Here is a 19,050-nt window from a genome sequence, read left to right on the forward strand (position 1 = left end):
ATAATGAAACAAAGCACCATAATGACTGGAAGGTTCTGGATGACTTGACTAATGTAGCCAGTATCATTTTAATGGCTTACCATAAATGAGAAAAAATAAATACATTCATATAAATTAATTCATAAAGAGCAATTCAAAAGCCATTTACATTTCAGTGCTGGCTTATTAGATAGTGCTTTCCATCCAAACATTTCTGTTCACATTCTTTCTGTTCACAAGTCAATACTAGATTTTTCCAGCTCACTGAGCAGCTTCCGTTTTCTAATTATAACATCTCATCCACTGTCCTCCAATGACACATTCCTGAAAGACAGCGAATCTGCTCTGGTGAAATACAGACCGAGCTCTAATTTGAACTGCAACCTGCCTCCCCTCTCCTTATGCTAATCTAATGTCATTGGATAGGTGTAAGCATGTTCTAGCTGTCCCCTATCCAGTCATGTCAGATCAGTGATATGTCAAAGGGAGGGCGGAGGAAGGCTGTGTTTCCGGAGTGTTCTAACCAGGTCGTGAGTCCATCACCACTCGGCCTCGCCCACAGCCTTAGAGAAGACGTAGTCCTTCCCTTGGTAGCACATCACCCCGTCCTTCAGGTAGAACTTCCAGCGGTTCTTACTACGTTGGATCTGACCATTTAAGAAAGATCATCAGTACACAAAGACTAAAAACACAGGATCAAACCACATTTCTGCTCTATTCTGCTTCTTGTTCAAAACAGTAAATCATTGGACAAGGAATTATCAGGGAATGTAATTACGTTATATTTCATTGGCAACAGGATGGTCAACCATCTGCTTACTTTATCATACTGGCACACGATCACGTTGTCTGTGTTGAAGAGGTCTGGGATGTCCTGCTCACTCACGTCATCACCGGAGTTCAGGGGGTCCTGGGGCAGACAGACCAGGATGGGGGTCAGATGAACCACACGCCCACAACACAGCAGCCTCTCTACCTTGAATACACTTATGGATCCGGAGAGGTACTCTGATATGGTTTGTTAATTCCATGTCTGTGCTCACAGAAAGGGAGAGAGAGACAAGGGTGCTCATGTGAGAAGAGGAGAGAGGGAGAGAGAGAGAGAGAGAGAGAGAGAGAGAGAGAGAGAGAGAGAGGAGAGCTAGAGATAGAGAGAGAGGAGAGCTAGAGAGAGAGAGAGGAGAGCTAGAGAGAGAGAGGAGAGCTAGAGAGAGAGAGGAGAGCTAGAGATAGAGAGAGAGAGAGGAGGCTAGAGAGAGAGAGAGGAGAGCTAGAGAGAGAGAGAGGAGAGCTAGAGAGAGAGACAAGAGTGCTCATGTGAGAAGAGGAGGGAGAGAGAGAGAGAGAGAGATAGAGAAAGAGGAGAGAGAGAGAGAGAGAGAGGAGAGCTAGAGAGAGAGAGCTAGAGAGAGAGAGAGAGAGAGAGAGAGGAGAGAGAGAGGAGAGCTAGAGAGAGAGAGGAGAGCTAGAGAGAGAGAGCAGAGCTAGAGAGAGAGAGAGAGAGAGAGAGAGAGGAGAGCTAGAGAGAGAGAGAGAGAGAGAGAGAGAGAGAGAGGAGGGCTAGAGAGAGAGAGAGAGGAGGGCTAGAGAGAGAGAGAGAGAGGAGGGCTAGAGAGAGAGAGAGAGGAGGGCTAGAGAGAGAGAGAGAGAGAGAGGAGGGCTAGAGATAGAGAGGAGAGAGGAGAGGAGAGGAGAGAGAGAGAGAGAGAGAGAGAGAGAGAGAGAGAGAGAGAGAAGCAGAGCTGAACCTGGGATTCATCCCACCAGAGAACCAAGTCCCAGCTCAGAGCCAGGCTGTCAGGTTAAGGTTTCCTTCACCAGTCATCTAAGCACGATTCATCTCTGGGTTTAGTCATGCTCAGAGCCATAAGCAAAACAAACCATGAAACATATGATGAGCATCGATACAGCGATACAACAGCCCCCTCTAATGGTGCTCGTTAGGCCTTCTATCTTTACAAGACTTGAGTCTCTTCCCAGTCGTTTTCCTACCCAGTCCTCCACCTCCCCCTCACCTCATCCTCCACCTCGTCACTGTCACCATCGAAGCTGCTGCTGCAGTCGTCGCTGCCCCCCTCCGCATCCTGTAGGGCGCTCAGGGCCTCCGCGTTGATCATTCTCAGGAACTCATTCTCCCCCATCGCCTCCTCCTCCTCCTCCTGCTGCTCTTCCTCCACCCTCCCTCCGTCCCCCTCCCCCCCCAGTACCCCTCCATTCTCTTTGATGTCTCCACCCCCCTTCTCCTCCTCCTCCCGCCCTCCAACCCCCTCCTCATCCAGGGAGGTGTCCACAGGCCCATCTAGCTGCACTAGGTCTAACAGGTCATTGTAGTTGTAGTCTCTTAGCAGGTCCAGATCCAGCTGTGTAGAGAGAGAGAGAGAGATAGAGAAAAAGAGGAGAGAGAGATGGAACTATAAATGTACAGTATACATCGACTACGTTCTCAGACAAACAAACTGAGCACAGATGAAGATCTAAAGTCTAATTCCTTCATTTTCAATGAAAGTTCCTAACACATGGCTGGTCAATGTGCACCCGTTAAGAGAAGTGCTAATGAACCGAGGAAAGGAAGCGGCCAAGCATGCCCTCATTAGAGGGAATGTGTTGCTGCTTCCTGTCTCACCTTGGCAGAACCCTCCGGTAAACCATCCGCATTTGGCAGCACCAAGCCTTCCGTCATGTCGGCCATGTCAGCTCCGTGCTCCTTCCTCACCATCTGCTCCACCTCCTCCATGATGCTGCTACTGAACTCTGCCCCCTGGGCCAGGCTCTGGTCTGGCCTGGCCTCGTACCCCGTCAGCTGGCCACTGGACAGGCAAGTGGACATGCTCATATCCAGGGGCTGGGGACTAAACTCTATACCCTCCAGGGTGAACTCCCCATCATCGGGGCTGTCTGGGGAATCCTCCTTAGGGAGCTGGGCCACGGTTTGGGTTGGGACTTGCACCTGGGGCTGAGGCTGGGGAGGTAGCTGGGGTTGGGGAGGTGGCTGGGGCTGGGGAGGTAGCTGGGGCTGGGGGGGTAGCTGGGGAGGGAGCTGGGGCTGGGGAGGTAGCTGGAGCTGGGTAGGAGCCACAGAGAAGGCTCCCTGGGACTGCGAGATGTGAGCCCGATGAGTGTGAGGGAGCTGCGTGGCCCAACTCTGGGCTAGCGACGGCTTTACCTCCGGTCCACGTAAGGCAGGCCTGGTGAACGTCACTGACAGAGGGTGCTGCTCTGCCCTCTGAGGGGGCTGGGTTTTTGGGACGGAGGCAACGGAGGCAGGCCGGGGGGGTGGTTGGGAGGGAGGCCGGGGGGCTGGCTGGGAGGGAGGCCGGTTGACAGGCTGGAAGGGGGCAGGCCGGGAAGGGGCCTCTCTCCTCATTACCACACTCCTGGAGGTCTGGGGGAGGGGGCAGTGGCCGCCAGGGGCCCGGGTCACCATCACTGGAACATTGACCTTATACAGTTGACCTGGACAGGGCAGAGGGGAAGAGTGAAAGGTCTACTAGTTATTAAAGTGTTTAATAACGGTTCGTGGGCGTACGGCTGTAGTACCGAGTCTCACCTGAGGCAGTCTGCAGGGTGACTCCAGCTGGGATCTGGACAGGGTAGCTCATCTCCGGGGGGAGAGAGAAGGTGGTCAGCGTCCCTGGAGTGTTCTAAGCAACAAAAAAACAAATAAACGCACATTCACACAAAAACAGTTTGCACAACAAGGAAGAACTTAATAAGCTTGAGCGTCAGGTTATTATTTTTTGTTAGGGGGCCTACAGTTAGAAATGATATGCTCCATATAAGTTAAATAGCCTATTCATTTACATGATGCAAATACAAAAAAATGTTTTGCATGTGTCCTCTGACAGCAGACGAGAGTAGACTAGGCTAAACCATTGGATGCTTAAGTTCAGAAACTTTAATTGGTTTCTTTTATGTGCTCGGAGCCGTATCTACTGTAATTTAAGTGTCTCATCCATTGTGTTTGGGTCACCCTGATCCAGCTTGTTCCAGTCTTCGATCTGGTCATTAACTAGACTACTAATGTCACAATACAACCTGATTGGGCTGATGTATTTCCCATGGCCAAAGATTCATAATCTAGACTTCTCTCAGACATTCAAAATGTGGTTGAAATGACTATGTGCACAAGGTGCAAACATTAAGGTTAGCCAGATGACACTTACCTTCGAGGTAAAACTCTGACATGCAGGGATCAGTATTGAGCCTAGGGAGGAATTAGGGACAGAGGAGGGAAGAGCGCGGTGCCATTGAAGGGGACACAGACTAACAAAACTGATTATTGTACCTGTATTTTTGTAACTGAAACCCAGCACCATTGGCATATCGGTATCCTACCTGTAGACCTTTGAATGGTCTGGCCATAACTATCTGGGAGCTGCAACACAAAGTTGGAGAATCCATCCACTGCTCTGGACTGCATGACCTTGGACTCCCAGAGCTGAGGACACGAGGGGGACACTAAAATGACTTAGCCTGTCCAGAGGTGTAGTGGAGGGTATAGTAGCCCATTAGGCTACCCACTTTATCCATGTAGGTATACCCACTAATTTTTTTTATTTTTATTTAACCTTTATTTATACAGGTAAAAAACACGTTGAGTTCAGAGGACTCATTTTCCAAGTGTGACCTGTTCACAATCATTCAGCACTCGTTACACTAAGTTACAAACAGGACAGAATTACAATAAAACATACAGGACTATGTGTAACAATAACAACAATAAAACAAAAATAATCTATACACAAGTTATGTAAAAACTAAAATGTTCTGCTACAGTAGCCTATCTCCACTTCTTTAGTCACCACTAGGTTATGCCCAAATAGTTAACCTGGTTTATTTACCTGCCTCAAGTCCTCCAGGACCCGGTCCTCCAGCCCGTCTTCCATGAACAGCTCTCGCATACTCGCCATCACATCGTCTATGATGGACAGGTAGAGCTTCGGCAGACGGGAGTTCCCGTTTGGTAAATTAGTAAACATTTGCTAAATTATTAAATTCGACTAACAGCTCGGCTAACTGTAATAGCCTACTGGACGGCACCTATTAATTGCTTGCTATCGAGTAGGCTAGGCCACACTGGAATGAGGCAGATTTGGTAACTTTTCTTTCTCTTACTACGGGTAGACCTACTGGATTTTAATTAAATTTTTACAATTTTAGCATTGTAAAAATGATAGGTAGATTTCCTGGATTGATTTATAATAGGACCGTGTTGGGGTTAACGAGCCAGCTAACGTTATGTGTGATTCGTCTTTCCCAATCAAGACTCACGCGCAGGTGACAACAATCAATAGGCCCTTTTTTAGAGCAGCCATTTTGACATGACAAAGCAGGTGAAACACAGGTGTAGGCTAATTAAGCAAATCAATTAGGGTCCCGTTCTATTTAATGTAATAACCCCTGTGTTTTCTCTGTTTTGACATACAAAATGGCTGCCGCAAAAGGGCCTATGCACCAGGTGGGTGACAAACTATTAATTTCTCTATTAAGTTCTATTAATACATCCATGGTGACAAAGGTGTCATTTCAAAATGTAAATGTTCATTTCTAATTGTCTCCAGGCACAGTAAGCACAAAGGGCCAACAAAAACAGCAAATATACGAATTTAATTAAGGCTTTGTTTCCACTCAAGCCATGTACACTGATTCTGAAATATTTCATACAGGCTAATGAAACTGAAAGCTTCCATTAGAATTACAGTTAGAAAGGCTATCTACCTAGAGGCTCATAAAATGATACCTGTGCAAAAACGTCCACGGTAGGCTATTCAACATAGTATTAGACATGTTAAGAACTTTGTTTTAGATGCAAGCTTATGGGGTAATGCATGCTCTTTTATAAAGAGTGATTTAGCCCAACTGTCATTCACAATTAATAATAGGCTATTATACGAGAAATGTAAAGTGCATTGCCATGGTAAGGGTATGATTAAGTTATTAATTCATTACTAGGCTTAAAGCTGTATTTCTTCTACACCATTGAGGGATACGGAAGGCCTGAGTTGCTGTATGGGGGCTGCAGATTTATACATCTCCACGTCCGAATACTAGTTTAGAATGTCAGGCTGTGTGGATGGATGAAGTGAAAACACAATATGAAAGCACAGTGTTCTCAATCCACATGTGTTGTCCCTTTTAAATACATAGCTACTGTATGTCCGTGTATAAAATGGTGGGGTTAATTCCACTGTGTGCAGGATGGCTTGGTAAAAGTCTCTCTGTTCCTCAGTCCACACTGGTGTTTCCTGGTGGTCACTGTGTCATACAGCCAGTCTGTCTGTGAGACTCCACCTCTATCTGCTTCTTCTCGATCTCCACCTAGAACGACAATAGATCAGTGTATGTTTCCACAAATTATGGATTTCTCATTTAAAACGTGCACTACCTCTTGGGTCTTACCTGACAGTGATAGTGTGTTGTGCTGATGACGTGCTTCTGGGGCTGGATGTCACTCTCTGTGCCCAGGGACCTGACCTTGCTCTGGGACGCCACCACCCCGGACATCCGGCACTGTATGGTGACGTAGGGATACCAGTCGGTGGGGATCTCTTGATCAGAGCCCAGCTCCAGCCGGCAGGAGAAGGAGTGGGGGTGGTCCACTGCTGTAAGAGGAATAGAGAACTGTTAGCATTGCAAACCACTAGGGGGAGCAGTTAGTTAGGGGAAGCACTACAAGAGAGCAGTACAGCATATTCATTGAGTGCTGCTAAGGTGGAAAAGCGCTATAAGTGCAGTCCATTTACCATTTACCATTCTTTGGACAGGACACAGTGAAGGGTCAGTTTTGATGTTATGGGTGTTATGTTTAACACCACCTACACTTATCTGCAGTCTGCACAGACTGCTTTTTAAAATGGATGGACTGGTCTGTCGGTGTCTCACCCATGTTCTTAGCAGGAAGTCTGTCGATCCTCCACACGATGGCTGAGTAGACGTTCTCATACTTGACGGTGCCGACTGTCACCTGCATGACGGGCTGAGACTCGGCCGCACTGACCGATCCCAGGCAGGCGTTCCGGTTCATACGGGCCTTCAGAGACTTTTGTCTCAGCAGGGCCACCGTACGCGACACCTTTACCCAGTCCCCTGGTACTGGCACTCGGACCTGGACGTCCTCACAGAGCGGCTGGTTGTCGGACGACCCTGAAGAGGTGGAGTAAGGGAAGGAGGCGGACATGTTGAGGAAGGCCTGGAGCTCCACGTAGGCACCCTGCACGGTCACCACAGCCTTGACAGAGAAGGGCAGCTCGGAGCAGCCCAGCGATGCGGGCCGGTACCGAAGCAGCTCCACTCTGCAGGCATCCGGGGGGCAGAACTTAAGTAGCCGGGACCTCTGGAATTCCCCCTCGTTGACACACCGATGGAGGTGGAGGTCTGTGATCTCCATCCAGGCGTCCTCGGCCTCCTCGGGGCCGTAGCTGGCATCGCAGCGCAGCAGGCCCAGGTCGTTGAGGGCCAGAAAGCAGTCCCCGGCCCCGTTCAAGAAAGCCAGGCAGTGAATCTGAGTGAGGGCAGCTCGGTCCATCACCACCCCATCTTTGTCTTGCTGCACCCAGATCTGGTCTGTGATATTCAGGGTCAGCTCCTGCTCCTCGTAGTGGCGTCTCTGCTGGTGTGGTGGGGACAGTCTGAACAGCTCCTCCTCCATGGAGGCCAGAAGGTCCTCCATGTCACTGTGATCCATGCTGCCGAACTTCAGCAGCTGCTCCACCTCTGCCTCGTGGCTAACCTCCAGCTTGGGATGGTAGCGCTTCTTCTCTGAGTAGGACACATGCTCCACCTTCGCCGTGAGGATTTTGCGTGGCTCTCCATAGCTCTCCAGCTTTAGCTCAGAAAGCCGGCAGTGGGGCAGCAACTGAAACTCTTTGAAGGGCTTCTCCAGGCCTTTCTCATAGTACATCTGCAGCACGCCTCCGGGCAGCAGCCGCAGGTAGATGGGGCCCCACTGGCGGGACGACATGCGGTTCTTCTTCTCTGGGATCCGGAGCATCAGGGACCACCCATCCCTCCTCTGACTGCGGAATAGGCCCTGAGGGACAAATGGCATTGGACCCTCCCCCACCTCCTCCTCCTCTCTTTGTCCAGTCCTACAGGCCTCTCCTCTCTCCCCTCCGTGGTCCTCCTCCGCCCTCAGGCCCTCCAGTTTGTGGCAGATGTAGGAGTAGGAGTTCTGGAGCTGGTTCCGAGGAGGCTCCTGGCCATCTTTGGTCCTGATGAAGAAGCGAGGTAGGCTGGAGCCGGATTCTGAGTCCGAGGAGGAGCTCCCTGAGTCCATGCTGTTTCCCGCTCCCGCCCAGAAGGGGTTGAAGTGTCCTTGCTCGCCCCGGAAGGAGGGGAAGGGGACGGGGCCCTCAGAGGGGTCAGGCAGAGTCTGAGAGGAGGGGGTCTCAGGGCCAAGAGAGGAGGCGGTTGCCATAGAGAAACTACGGAAAAGGTCATTCTGTTCCCAGGGGCCACTAAGAAAGGAGGAGGTGCTGCTGGGAGCCCCACTGACCGGGGTGCACAGAGGAGTGTTACAAGGAACACATGAGCTCCCATTGAGATTGAGATGCACAGGAGGAGACTCCAGGGAGCTGCTGACACTCCAGGAAGGGTCTCCCACAGGAGGGAGCACCAGCTTCAGGCCATTAGGACGGGGAACTGATCCCTTGTCCGACCCCGGTGACTGCAAGGGCTTCTGGGGCAACAGGGGAGGTGAGCCCTCATCCTCAAATGTCACCCAGTTAGAGCTCTTCATGGAGCACATGTCTGAAGCTGTCTGACGAACAGGTCCAGATGAACGCTTACTTCCCTGTTGACTTTATCCTCATCCACTTCAGAGGTCTTGTTCCACTGTAAAGAAAACAGAATGGTTAGAACAGTCCGCATCTGTTTAAATAATATCTACATCAACATACCTTCCTGTGAATAACATGAGAACGGGAGAGGAGATGGGAGATTTAGGAAAAATCGGCATGGCAGCTAGGCCTAAACCAGAAATTAGCTCTCTAGCACCCCCGTTTTGTTTGATCGGGCCAATAATGGAGGGTTAGCTTCCGTTTATGTGTAGTGATATGCGTACAAAGTTTTGTGGTGTTCTGTCCAACCGAACAATCCAATATGAAGGGAAATAACATACGGTCATATGGTGTATTGAACTCGGCTTGAGCCAAGGAATCCAACGGTACCTCAAGGTGTTCAAGGTGTCGGCATGAGACTTGGCGACAGGGGTTATGGGACTGTCCCCGATCAGTGTCCCAAATTTGGTTTTAATATATCAAAACGGAAGGATAAATATAGATGCTGTGGCAGCAGCCTGGCAGAGAGGAGTGTAGTAGCTGCTGTCTCTCCAGCAGACTTACAGACTCTGAGACTACAGACGTACACAACCTGTCATCATGTGGTCCACTCAGCTATTGTCTAAAAGTGTGGAATTGGAAACAGTTTTTGAGTTTGGAAATTCAGAGTTAAGATTGTAAGAGATGGAGACACCGTGGTGCCTGGAACTACAGTACAGGGGAAACCCAGTAGGTTTCCTGCTTGGGATGAGTCATAGCAGTGAGAACCAATCACCTCTTGCTGCCCTGTAGGAATCCATCTGTGCTAACGAGGGTTGCAGAGAACAGCTGGTGCTGCATGGGGGCTCTGGAATATTTAACAGCTGGTTAGATGTGGGACGCTCTTCTACAATGTGTGCAAGAGGAGCAGGATTCTAGGAGGCATCATTCCACATGTATGGGTCATACCATTCATATATTAGAAACATGCAAACAAGCTTGCATCCGGTGCCTCTTCCCATGACGCCTAATTTCCTAATTTCTTGCTGAAGCTAATGGGTACAGACAGCCTGGGACCTCCCTACAGCTGCAATAATCTGCAGTGTGATTGCTGCTGCCTAGCCTGATGTCATCCAGACCCCCACCTAGTCACCCCCACCCAACAGACGGAGAACAGACATAATCCTCCTGCCAGTCAGTCAGCCTCCGCCCAAGCCCCAGCCTCAGTCCTCCAGCCCCAGCCCTAGCCTCAGTCCTCCAGCCTCAGTCCTCCTGGTAAGGGTAAATGGACTGCACTTATATAGCGCTTTTATCCAAAGCGCTTTACAATGAAGGGCTCTCATTCACCCATACGCACACCAACGGCGGCAGCTGCCATGCAAGCTGCTGGCCTGCTGATTGGGAGCAATTTGGGGTGCAGTGTCTTGCCCAAGGAATGTCAGGAGGAGCAGAGATTCGAACTGACGAACCTATGATCACTGGACTGAGGTACAGCCTACCCTTAGCCCCAGCCTCAGTCTCCAGCCCCAGCCCTAGCCTCAGTCCTCCCGACTCAGCCTCAGGCCTCCAACTTCAGTCCTCCAGCTCCAGCCCTCGACCCAGCTCTATGCTTGCTTAGACCAAGCCTCAGTCTCCGTTCTAGCCCCAGTCCCCTCGCACAGCAGCCGCAAAATACCACTTTGCCTCTGACACGTTGGCAGCAGGGCTCCTGCCAACAGCAAACACACAAGCCTCAGAACAGTTCCGAGATCCAGTTCAATTGTACTAAAACAACTTTCTCAACACGGATACATTATGTATCATTGTGTGTCAACATCATGTAATATTAATTGATAGCAGAATGCCATAATCACCACTACAACATACATCTCTGTTCTGTTCTTCTCCTCTTCATCCTTGTGCTGGAGCTGAGCTGTGGTTGAAGCAGAGATGAAGCCAAAGGGAGAAGCAGCCTTGTATCCTGGCTGACTGACATACTCTCACAAACCCACAGGAACCTGGCTGTGTCCCTACTACTCCCTCCCTTCAGACCCTCCAGCCATGACACTTCCATCTCCAGGTCCACCTCCAGACTATGACATCCCCAGGTCCACCTCCAGACTATGACATCCCCAGGTCCACCTCCAGACTATGACATCTCCAGGTCCACCTCCAGACGATGACATCTCCAGGTCCACCTCCAGACTATGACATCTCCAGGTCCACCTCCAGACTATGACATCTCCAGGTCCACCTCCAGACTATGACATCCCCAGGTCCACCTCCAGACTATGACATCCCCATGCCCAGCTCCAGGAGAGGGCAGAGGAATGAGAGGTTACTGAATCTACCGAAGCTGGGGCAGACATTCCTCACATTCCTCTGGGACTGCAGCACGCACACAGGAAATACCAGCCTTGTCTGCTGCTCATACAGACGCACAACAAACATGGACTCAGTCTGTCCCTCCTGGCAGTGGATTCACCATCACAGCAGGGTAGCTGGATCCTGCTGTCTGGCTCATTTAGCCACAGTATGTTCAGCAAAGTTATTGAGGAGAAGAGCTAGACCAGCAACAACCTCTACTGAGGTCATTTCTATTGCATTATATCTAACAGTAACACAACAGAAGGAGAAGTAGGCTTGCCTGATCATTCTCACGAGTTTAAACAATCTATATTTGCTCATCACATGATCCAAAATAGATCCATAATTACTTTAAATAGGAGACAGTGCCATAGCTAACCAATGGGAGAAGAAATGCCAGCAGCTGACAACACAGCCTGCATATGATCCTACAGGAAGTTAAAGAGCCATGTCTCAAACAGTCACAAGGTGGGGGACTGATGGATGACCGAGAGATCACCCTAGTCTGCGGAACTTTGCCTGAGGCCCACAGAAACAGTGAGCTGAGTTATTGATCAACCACTGCTTCATTCAGCACAGGGCTCTCTAGTCTCTTACTGATCCAGCATTACTGATCCAGCATTAGGTTATCTCATTGGTTCTGCTGGAGTGAGCGTCCAGACAGACAGAGGACCCTGAACAGCAGAATACCCCCTGTACCGTGTCCTGACACCGCTCACTTAACTGTCCGATGACCCACTTCACCAGGAAACACAATAAAACAGCTGTATCGCGTCACGTGGGAGCAGCAGAGCTCCTTCTGAAGGAGAGGACATTCTTCTGCCTCTCACCAGCAGAGGTAAACACAGTGTCCATGTAAACACAACACTGTTCCGGTTCTGACATCTGACCCTGCAGTGACCTCCTAACCTCTAGATGTGACCCAGATTAGCAGACCTGGGATTGATCTGGGATATATGGCTTGATATAACAAATCTTCATTTAGAGTGGGACTCGTTTTAACAAAAGCCATCAGATAATTGCTTATCTGTATTATATTACTATCATATATATATATATACTATCATGTATATATAGCCTATTTATATTGCTGGCCATTTAATATCGTCGTCTGATATGATTGTAGTCAAAAGCAAAACAATTTGGTGTCGACCACTAATTGTGAGAAGTGCATGTATCCACAGCAGCAGATACGTTAGTCAATTGGTTACTATCTTTTTTTTTCTGTTGAAAAACAAAGTAACCGAGTGTTTTTGTCAGCTGCGCCTACCCCTCTTTCAATGATTACTGGGTCTGGACGAAGAATAACCGTCTCGATGGGGTAAAGACGAGATCAGAGAGGTTTACAGCCTCTTCGTCTGGATGGGTATGAAATGAATTGACCTCCTTTGGAATCTCTTAGGGCAATAAACATCTTGTTCAGATGTGGAAACAACTCAGGCGTGATCTTTGGAGGAACTCAACGATGCGGTTTCTAATTTACTGTTTACATTCTGCTGCAGCATAAAACCAACGCTCATATAAAGTCTTATGAAACATTAATTACGTAGCCTAGTTATTAACGTGTGTTGGCACTGGGTTCTAACCAGACGAGTTGTTTCGCGAAAAAACAAGATAAACCCAAAGGACAATAAATAAACATGACGTGGAAATAATTCAGGTTCGGAGTTGAGTAAGTTCGAGCTTTGTTTAGGGACAGACGAGACACACGCCCGTTAAAGTTTAGGGTTTTGGCATTAAAAAAACATACAACAAAAAATACTTACATTTACAAATTAGGTCATTGTGATTTTCTTTTTAGCAGATTCAATCCCAGTTCCTGAAGTCGACCGGTTTCAGTCAAAATGGCAGAGCGGTTATGTTCCCCTCCCGGTGGAGAGGTCTAACGGGACAGCCTATATCCGTGGGACATGTGAAGGAATGAACGAGGGATGCACACAACTCCTCCTCCCCTCTCTCTCTCTCTCTCTCTCTCTCTCTCTCTCTCTGTCTCTGTCTCTCTCTCTCTCCCTCTCCCTCTCCCTCTCTCTCTCTCTCTCTGTCTCTCTCTGTCTCTCTCTCTCTCTCTCTCTCTCTTTCTCTCTCTCTCTCTCTCTCTCTCGATGTAAGCGTATGACAAAGCGGCTGTGGGCGTAACAGGGAGTCTGTTTTTGCCAGAAATCTCTGGGAAGTGAACAATGCAGGTCAAAGATAAAACATAGGCCTAATTGCTATGTTGTGACTGATTGAAACAAATGTTAATCAATTATGTTCTCATGCGTTGATCACATTAAGCTATGAAAAACGCTCAGGGCTTCAAAAACAAAGCAATCCGTAATCTCTCCCATCATAGATCTTGGATTGCTCTTATACTGTCTTTAATCTACCTCGAGTGTCCCCAGCTCTGGGCCTTAATGTGAGAGAACAGTTTTATATCCTGTAGTGAGTCTAGTGGATAGATGGACGAGGTCAGGGAGTGTCTGTCTATGAAGTTAACCTCACTTACCCTAGCAGCACTTTTCAGTGTATCAGTAATGACAGACTAGCGAGGAGGCAGACCATAAATTATGACCAAGGGATGGGAGAGAGACATTCACTCATTACCTCCGCCCCATGACAGCGTAAGGCAAGAGGTTAGGTTTTCAGTGGCGTGTGTGTGTGTGCGTTTGTTAGCAGGATTATGCAAAAACTAGTGGACTGATTTTCACGAAACTGGGTGGAAGGGTGTAGCGTGGTCCAACTTAGAACCCATTACATTACATCCAAAACACGGGTCGGGTCCACAGGCCGCCCATTCACCTCCATTCATTTTTCGAACCAGGATTACACAAAAACTACCTGACCGAATTTCATGAAACTCGGTGGAGGGGTGTAGCATGGGCCAACTAAACGCAAAAACTATCAAACCGATTTTTACGAAACTAGGTCCCATTAGGACTTAGGACCCATTACATTTTGGAACAGATCCGAATCACGGGCTGGATCCACGAATGAAAACAAAACTTAGAACGAAGCCAGCTCCCTGTGTGGGGGTGCTAGAGACATGGGGTTTGGACTGGGGTGGGCGGGCGTGCACAGGGCCACGAAATGCATTCACGGGCGGAGGTCTGTGTTCTCTGCGCACCATTTCTAGTTAATGAGAGTGGTGTTTAGAGTGCAACATTTAAATTTTTATCAACACACTAAAAATAATTCGGTAATCCCAATCAACATAAAAAGATTGCGCAAGCTTTTATTTATTACATCCACATACGTATTCCATATGTGCGTTCTGTTGGACAGGTTACATGAAGACAGGTATTAGTCAGTCACTGGGAGGTGCACTGGCAGATCTAGCTCATGGTTGGTAAACATCCCCTGAATGAGCTTCGGCTGTCCATGGCAGACTGATACAGAGCACAGTCTAGCCTGGCAGCCAATGTAAACTGCGGCCGTCGATTAACGGTTAAACGGTTAAAAGAAGGCTGCACCCCTCTCTCTCTAGGCTAGGCGGCTAGCCAGGGAACACAGCACATAAAACAGGATTATGAGCACACACACAGTGACATACAGTCTGGAATATGGTTCCAAAAGAGACCTAGCAGGCCAACAGACCAGTTGTGACCAGGTGCGTCTCCACCAGGTGTCGTCTTTACCAACGTCAGAAAGGCGTCTGAACCCTCCGAGGATAATAAATGCCTACGTTTTATATTTCTTTAAAAAAAACACATTACAATAACTTGTATTCAACATGATTTCAAAGGAGTGTAGCTATATTCACATGAACTCGTTCTGATCCAAACATGACACACGGTGTGCACAAGCGCGCACATACACAAACTTTGGTGATAAAACTACAACGGACCTAGGTCACAGAAACACACCGTTCTATGAGTCTAGACTGTCTCAGCCTGGTCGGTTCTGTCCCAGTCCATCCTTCTCTGGCTGAGAGGTCCTGCTGATGCTCGGTACTAGAACACACACCCAGGGAAGCAAGATGAGGGACTTGTGTGTGTCTGTGTTTAGTTTGTCATTCAGTTTGGGTAATCCTTCTTGGCAGAGGCTAGTGAGTGTGAGTGAGTGAGTGAGTAAGTGTGAGTGAGTGAGTGAGTGTGTGTGTAAAGGGGGAAGTTTAAAACAAGTTATTACTCTCTTAAGTATATTGGCCCTCACAACCATTTGCTGAAATCTTCCCATTCCATTTTTTAAGTCAAAGTGTACGTCTACAACAGAAATGTCATTTTCAGTCCCGTTCTGGCGTCCGATCTCAAAGGCGCTAGCAGACAAATGCATTCTCCAGCATAATGAGATCCCACTCAGCCAGTCACACCATCCACATTCTCCTGAACCATAATCACCCTCCCACTGAGCAGAAGCATGAACACACTGATTCAATCAGTCAACTCTGTCAGTCACACACTCGCACACACACACACACACACACACACACACACACACACACACACACACGCAGTAACCAGTAGGGCCCGGTCTTAATGGCCAGCCTAGTGAGAACCATCCCAGCAAGACTTCACCACTTGATCCTCCTGGGAGAGAAGCTTAGTAATCTGTCATCTCCCTCCCCTCCCCTCCCTTCTTCCTCTCCCCTCCGTCGGTCACAGGGTCAAGCAGCTGCTTCCTTAAAGAGTCAGGAAGCATTTTATTAGTAATGTCATTATCTATTCAGAAACATGAGAAACAAACTGCTTCCTCCCTCCCATCTGTGGCAAAAACGGTCAAAGTTAGAGTCTGCATGGCTCTCTTTAGCTCCTCCTTCCCAGGGAGGTGGTAAGGCTGTGCCTGGGGGCTCCTCCTCAGTCCAGCTCCTCTCCCTGTTCTCAGGAGCTCCAGGAGTCAACATAAGGAGGTGCAGGAGGAGGAGGAGGTACAGGTGATCCAGAGGAGCAGGCGTCAGGTGGTCCAGGAGGAGGAGTGTCAGGAGGACAGGCTGTTCTACCGACCCTTGTTCTTCTTAGCGTTTCCCTGCAGGACACAGGAGGTCAGGAGGTCAGGTTTATATACAACAACATAGAAAAACACATGGGGAGCAACGGTATAGGCTGTGTGGGGATATTAATACACACAGGCAGAGAAGAAGTGTGAGCTAGTAATCTGACACGCTTTCATGTTGCGTGTGTTTGAGCAGACCTCTCCATTTCAGCAGCTAGGAGGAGGAGCTAACGTAATAGTAGGCTAGCGTAATGACTTTCTCAGATGCTACCAACAGGTGCTTTCCCCATCAGCTCCTGTAGTGCAGCGCAATCCAGCCTCCCAGCCAGACTCAGCCACACTACAGACTGCCACACTACAGACTGCCACACTAGACTGCCACACTACAGACTGCTACACTACAGACTTCCAGACTACAGACTTCCACACTACAGACTGCCAGACTACAGACTGCCACACTAAAGACTTCCAGACTACAGACTGCCACACTACAGACTGACAGACTACAGACTGCCACACTACAGACTGCCAGACCACAGACTTCCACACTACAGACTGCCAGACTACAGACCGCCACACTACAGACTGCCACAATACAGACTGCCACACTACAGACTGCCAGACTACAGACCGCCACACTACAGACTGCCACACTACAGACTAACGACTGCTACACTACAGACTGCCAGACTACAGACTACCAGACTACAGACTTACAGACTGCCACACTACAGACTGCCAGACTACAGACTGCCACACTTCAGACTGCCAGACTACAGTACCCGCATATCACTTCTTCTCCTGGACCGTTCCCTCAGGCCACCATGACAGGGCTTCTCCTGTCAGTTCTGCAGGTGAGGCCCAGTTCATCATCTCTGACTTTTAACCAGCCTCAAATACAAGTTCTCATCTGTTCTAGGTTGAAGGGGCGGGACCAGAGAGAGCGATATGCAGGTCTTCCCATCTGCACCTTGCTGCCCAGTTTGAGCGTGTCGATCTCCTCTCTCTGCTTGCTGAGCGTCTCGTTCATGCTGCACAGGTGGTCACTCATCATGCTGAGCTGGTCCTCGTAGCTCCGTTTGGTGGTCGCCAGCTCGTCCTGCAGGAGAGGGCACGGCCGGGGGGGGAAACGTGGGGTTAATTAATACTGTATGGGACTTGGGAATGACATTTAAGTCTCACCACTGTGTTTTGTTTTCCTACTTGACTGTTGTTTTAATTTTGTAGTTCGTTCCTCTAGAATCAGTCTGTTAAAACTACAAATTCTTCCTGCGTGAAATCACTTCCCTGTCCTCTTCATCCTGAAACTATGTCACTTCCTTTTTCACGTTATAAACCATCGATCTCATTCCCCAGTGACTCACTCTTGACTTGGATTCACTTCCTGTTCTCGAGTCCGAATTTGCAAATCGTAACAGAATAAAACTATTGTCTTTGTTTGAAACCAGCTTGAACCGACCACTCGCGTGCTCTTATTTTTAAACCAAGTATAAAAAATACTTTCATAGACTGAACTGTACTGATACAGGCCAGATACAGGTTAGATACGGAGGTTTAACATTGGGAGGGACTTAATGTACTGGCGTTGGATGGTCTCGACATTCATTGGTCAAAATAACTTGTGTACCTGCAGGCGTGTGATGTTCTGATTGGCCAGTTTGACCTCCTCCGTCAGGGACTCCCGCGCCTTCTCCGCGATGGCCAGGCGCTTGGCCAGGGCGCGGCACTGAGGAGAGAGGAGCATCAACGTGAGGCGACTCTCTTAACACTTAACAACACTCCTCCAAAACCAGTGTGTACAGTGGCAACGTCTCTCATAATCATATAATTAACACAGCGCATCCATAACACCAGTGTTCAGTCCTGCCTCAGCTGAGCACCCTCATAGCAGCAGTGAGTCAGAGCCGACAGCCAGGGCCTGAGTCACTACATCCTCCCTGAGGCAGGGGGAGGCGGTCGGGAGGCCCGGTACGTTCCAGTCACTCATCACGCTGTAATCTAATAAGCCAGACTGAGTTACTGTGGCTTTAGTTGAGCCTTTACAATGTCTCGCTGCAGACAAGCGCCAAGGTGACAAGTAGACGACTTCTATTGGTAGCCTAGAAAACAATAATACTGTCATTGTTTAGTTGTAGCTACATTACAATGATACGGGTCGTCAGGTAGGCTTAGGTTACAGTAGGAACACTGCCACTGTAGAACAAGTTGTTCTCCCAATCAGCACACCTGCATCCCTCTGTATGGAAGGAGAGGATGTGATGGAGAGAACGGAAAGAGGGATAGAAAAGACAAAGGTTGCTTTGTCTCAAGAGGGATCCGATGTGAATAGATCCATAACAGCCACCCTCTCAGCACGCACGCACGCACGCGATCACACACACACACACACACACACACAATTGGAGGAAATGACAAATATAGAAGCAGACACATTTAAATAGATACATGAATGAATTAGGGGAAGAGGTTTGTGTGTGTATGTTTTTCCATATGTCGAAGCAGAAACCTCCCATACACAGGTATCGTGTGTGTGTGTGTGTGTGTGTGTGTGTGTGTGTGTGTGATTCTGACCTCTGCGTGGAAGTGGACAGCCTTGCTGTCGGAGATCTGTAGCTGTGTGGTCAGCTCTCCCACCCTGACCATGTAGTGACTCTTAATCAGCTGCTCCCGTGACTCTTCGTCTCCCACCTGCACACACACACACACACACACAAACACACACACACACACACACACGAACACACACACAAACACACACAGGAACACACACACAAACACACACACAAACACACGGACACACACACACAAACACACACACACACGAACACACACACACACGAACACATGAGACATTCATTCTTTCATTCCTTCATTCACTCACTTCATTAGTGTGTGTGTGTATCGTACTTCCTCGTTGGTGTGTGTGCGTGTGTCAAACCTCCTCGGTGGTGTGTGTGTGTGTCAAACCTCCTCGGTGGTGTGTGTGTGTGTTCCGTACCCATAGGTCCCCTGGTGTTAGTGGTATTTTCTGTTTACTGTAGATCATTATTATGTATATTAT

At 48.7% G+C, this 19,050-nt stretch overlaps 3 protein-coding genes across 3 annotated transcripts in view; all 3 read right to left on the reverse strand.

Moving 5' to 3' along the window:
* Positions 1–518: 518 nt before the first annotated feature.
* Positions 519–4,958, reverse strand: gtf2a1l (general transcription factor IIA, 1-like; the record flags this gene model as incomplete). The annotated part of the gene is made up of 9 exons (XM_084458894.1): positions 519–626; positions 800–889; positions 1,995–2,141; positions 2,187–2,339; positions 2,603–3,432; positions 3,527–3,620; positions 4,143–4,183; positions 4,315–4,417; positions 4,821–4,958. The coding sequence occupies 9 exons, from the start codon at positions 4,956–4,958 to the stop codon at positions 519–521; spliced, it is 1,704 nt and encodes a 567-aa protein (XP_084315020.1).
* Positions 4,959–5,567: 609 nt separating this feature from the next.
* Positions 5,568–12,987, reverse strand: ston1 (stonin 1). The gene is made up of 4 exons (XM_084458925.1): positions 12,848–12,987; positions 6,862–8,811; positions 6,379–6,581; positions 5,568–6,297 (listed from the first exon to the last, which is right to left on the reverse strand). The coding sequence occupies exons 2-4, from the start codon at positions 8,723–8,725 to the stop codon at positions 6,232–6,234; spliced, it is 2,133 nt and encodes a 710-aa protein (XP_084315051.1). The 5' UTR covers positions 8,726–8,811; positions 12,848–12,987; the 3' UTR covers positions 5,568–6,231.
* A 2,909-nt stretch (positions 12,988–15,896) lies between these two features.
* The window catches only part of ppp1r21 (protein phosphatase 1, regulatory subunit 21), a 12,805-nt gene continuing 9,651 nt past the window's right edge, over positions 15,897–19,050 (reverse strand). The window contains exons 18-21 of the mRNA XM_084458920.1: positions 18,561–18,677; positions 17,617–17,715; positions 16,960–17,088; positions 15,897–16,022 (exon numbers count right to left, since the gene is read on the reverse strand). Of these exons, the coding sequence (XP_084315046.1) occupies positions 15,993–16,022; positions 16,960–17,088; positions 17,617–17,715; positions 18,561–18,677 (375 nt within the window). The 3' untranslated portion in view covers positions 15,897–15,992. The remainder of the gene's footprint in view (positions 16,023–16,959; positions 17,089–17,616; positions 17,716–18,560; positions 18,678–19,050) is intronic.

Source organism: Borostomias antarcticus, assembly GCF_949987555.1.
Source record: "Borostomias antarcticus genome assembly, chromosome: 25".
Lineage (NCBI taxonomy): Eukaryota > Metazoa > Chordata > Actinopteri > Stomiiformes > Stomiidae > Borostomias > Borostomias antarcticus.

Bases quoted from the DNA above. Each gene is read 5' to 3' on its own strand.
- ston1 (XM_084458925.1), bottom strand. From the start codon at position 8,725: ATGTGCTCCATGAAGAGCTCTAACTGGGTGACATTTGAGGATGAGGGC. The intron at 6,582-6,861 runs GTGAGACACCGA...TTCCTCTTACAG, and splicing joins ACTTCCTGCTAAGAACATGG to CAGTGGACCACCCCCACTCC. The intron at 6,298-6,378 runs GTAAGACCCAAG...TTGTCGTTCTAG, and splicing joins CAACACACTATCACTGTCAG to GTGGAGATCGAGAAGAAGCA.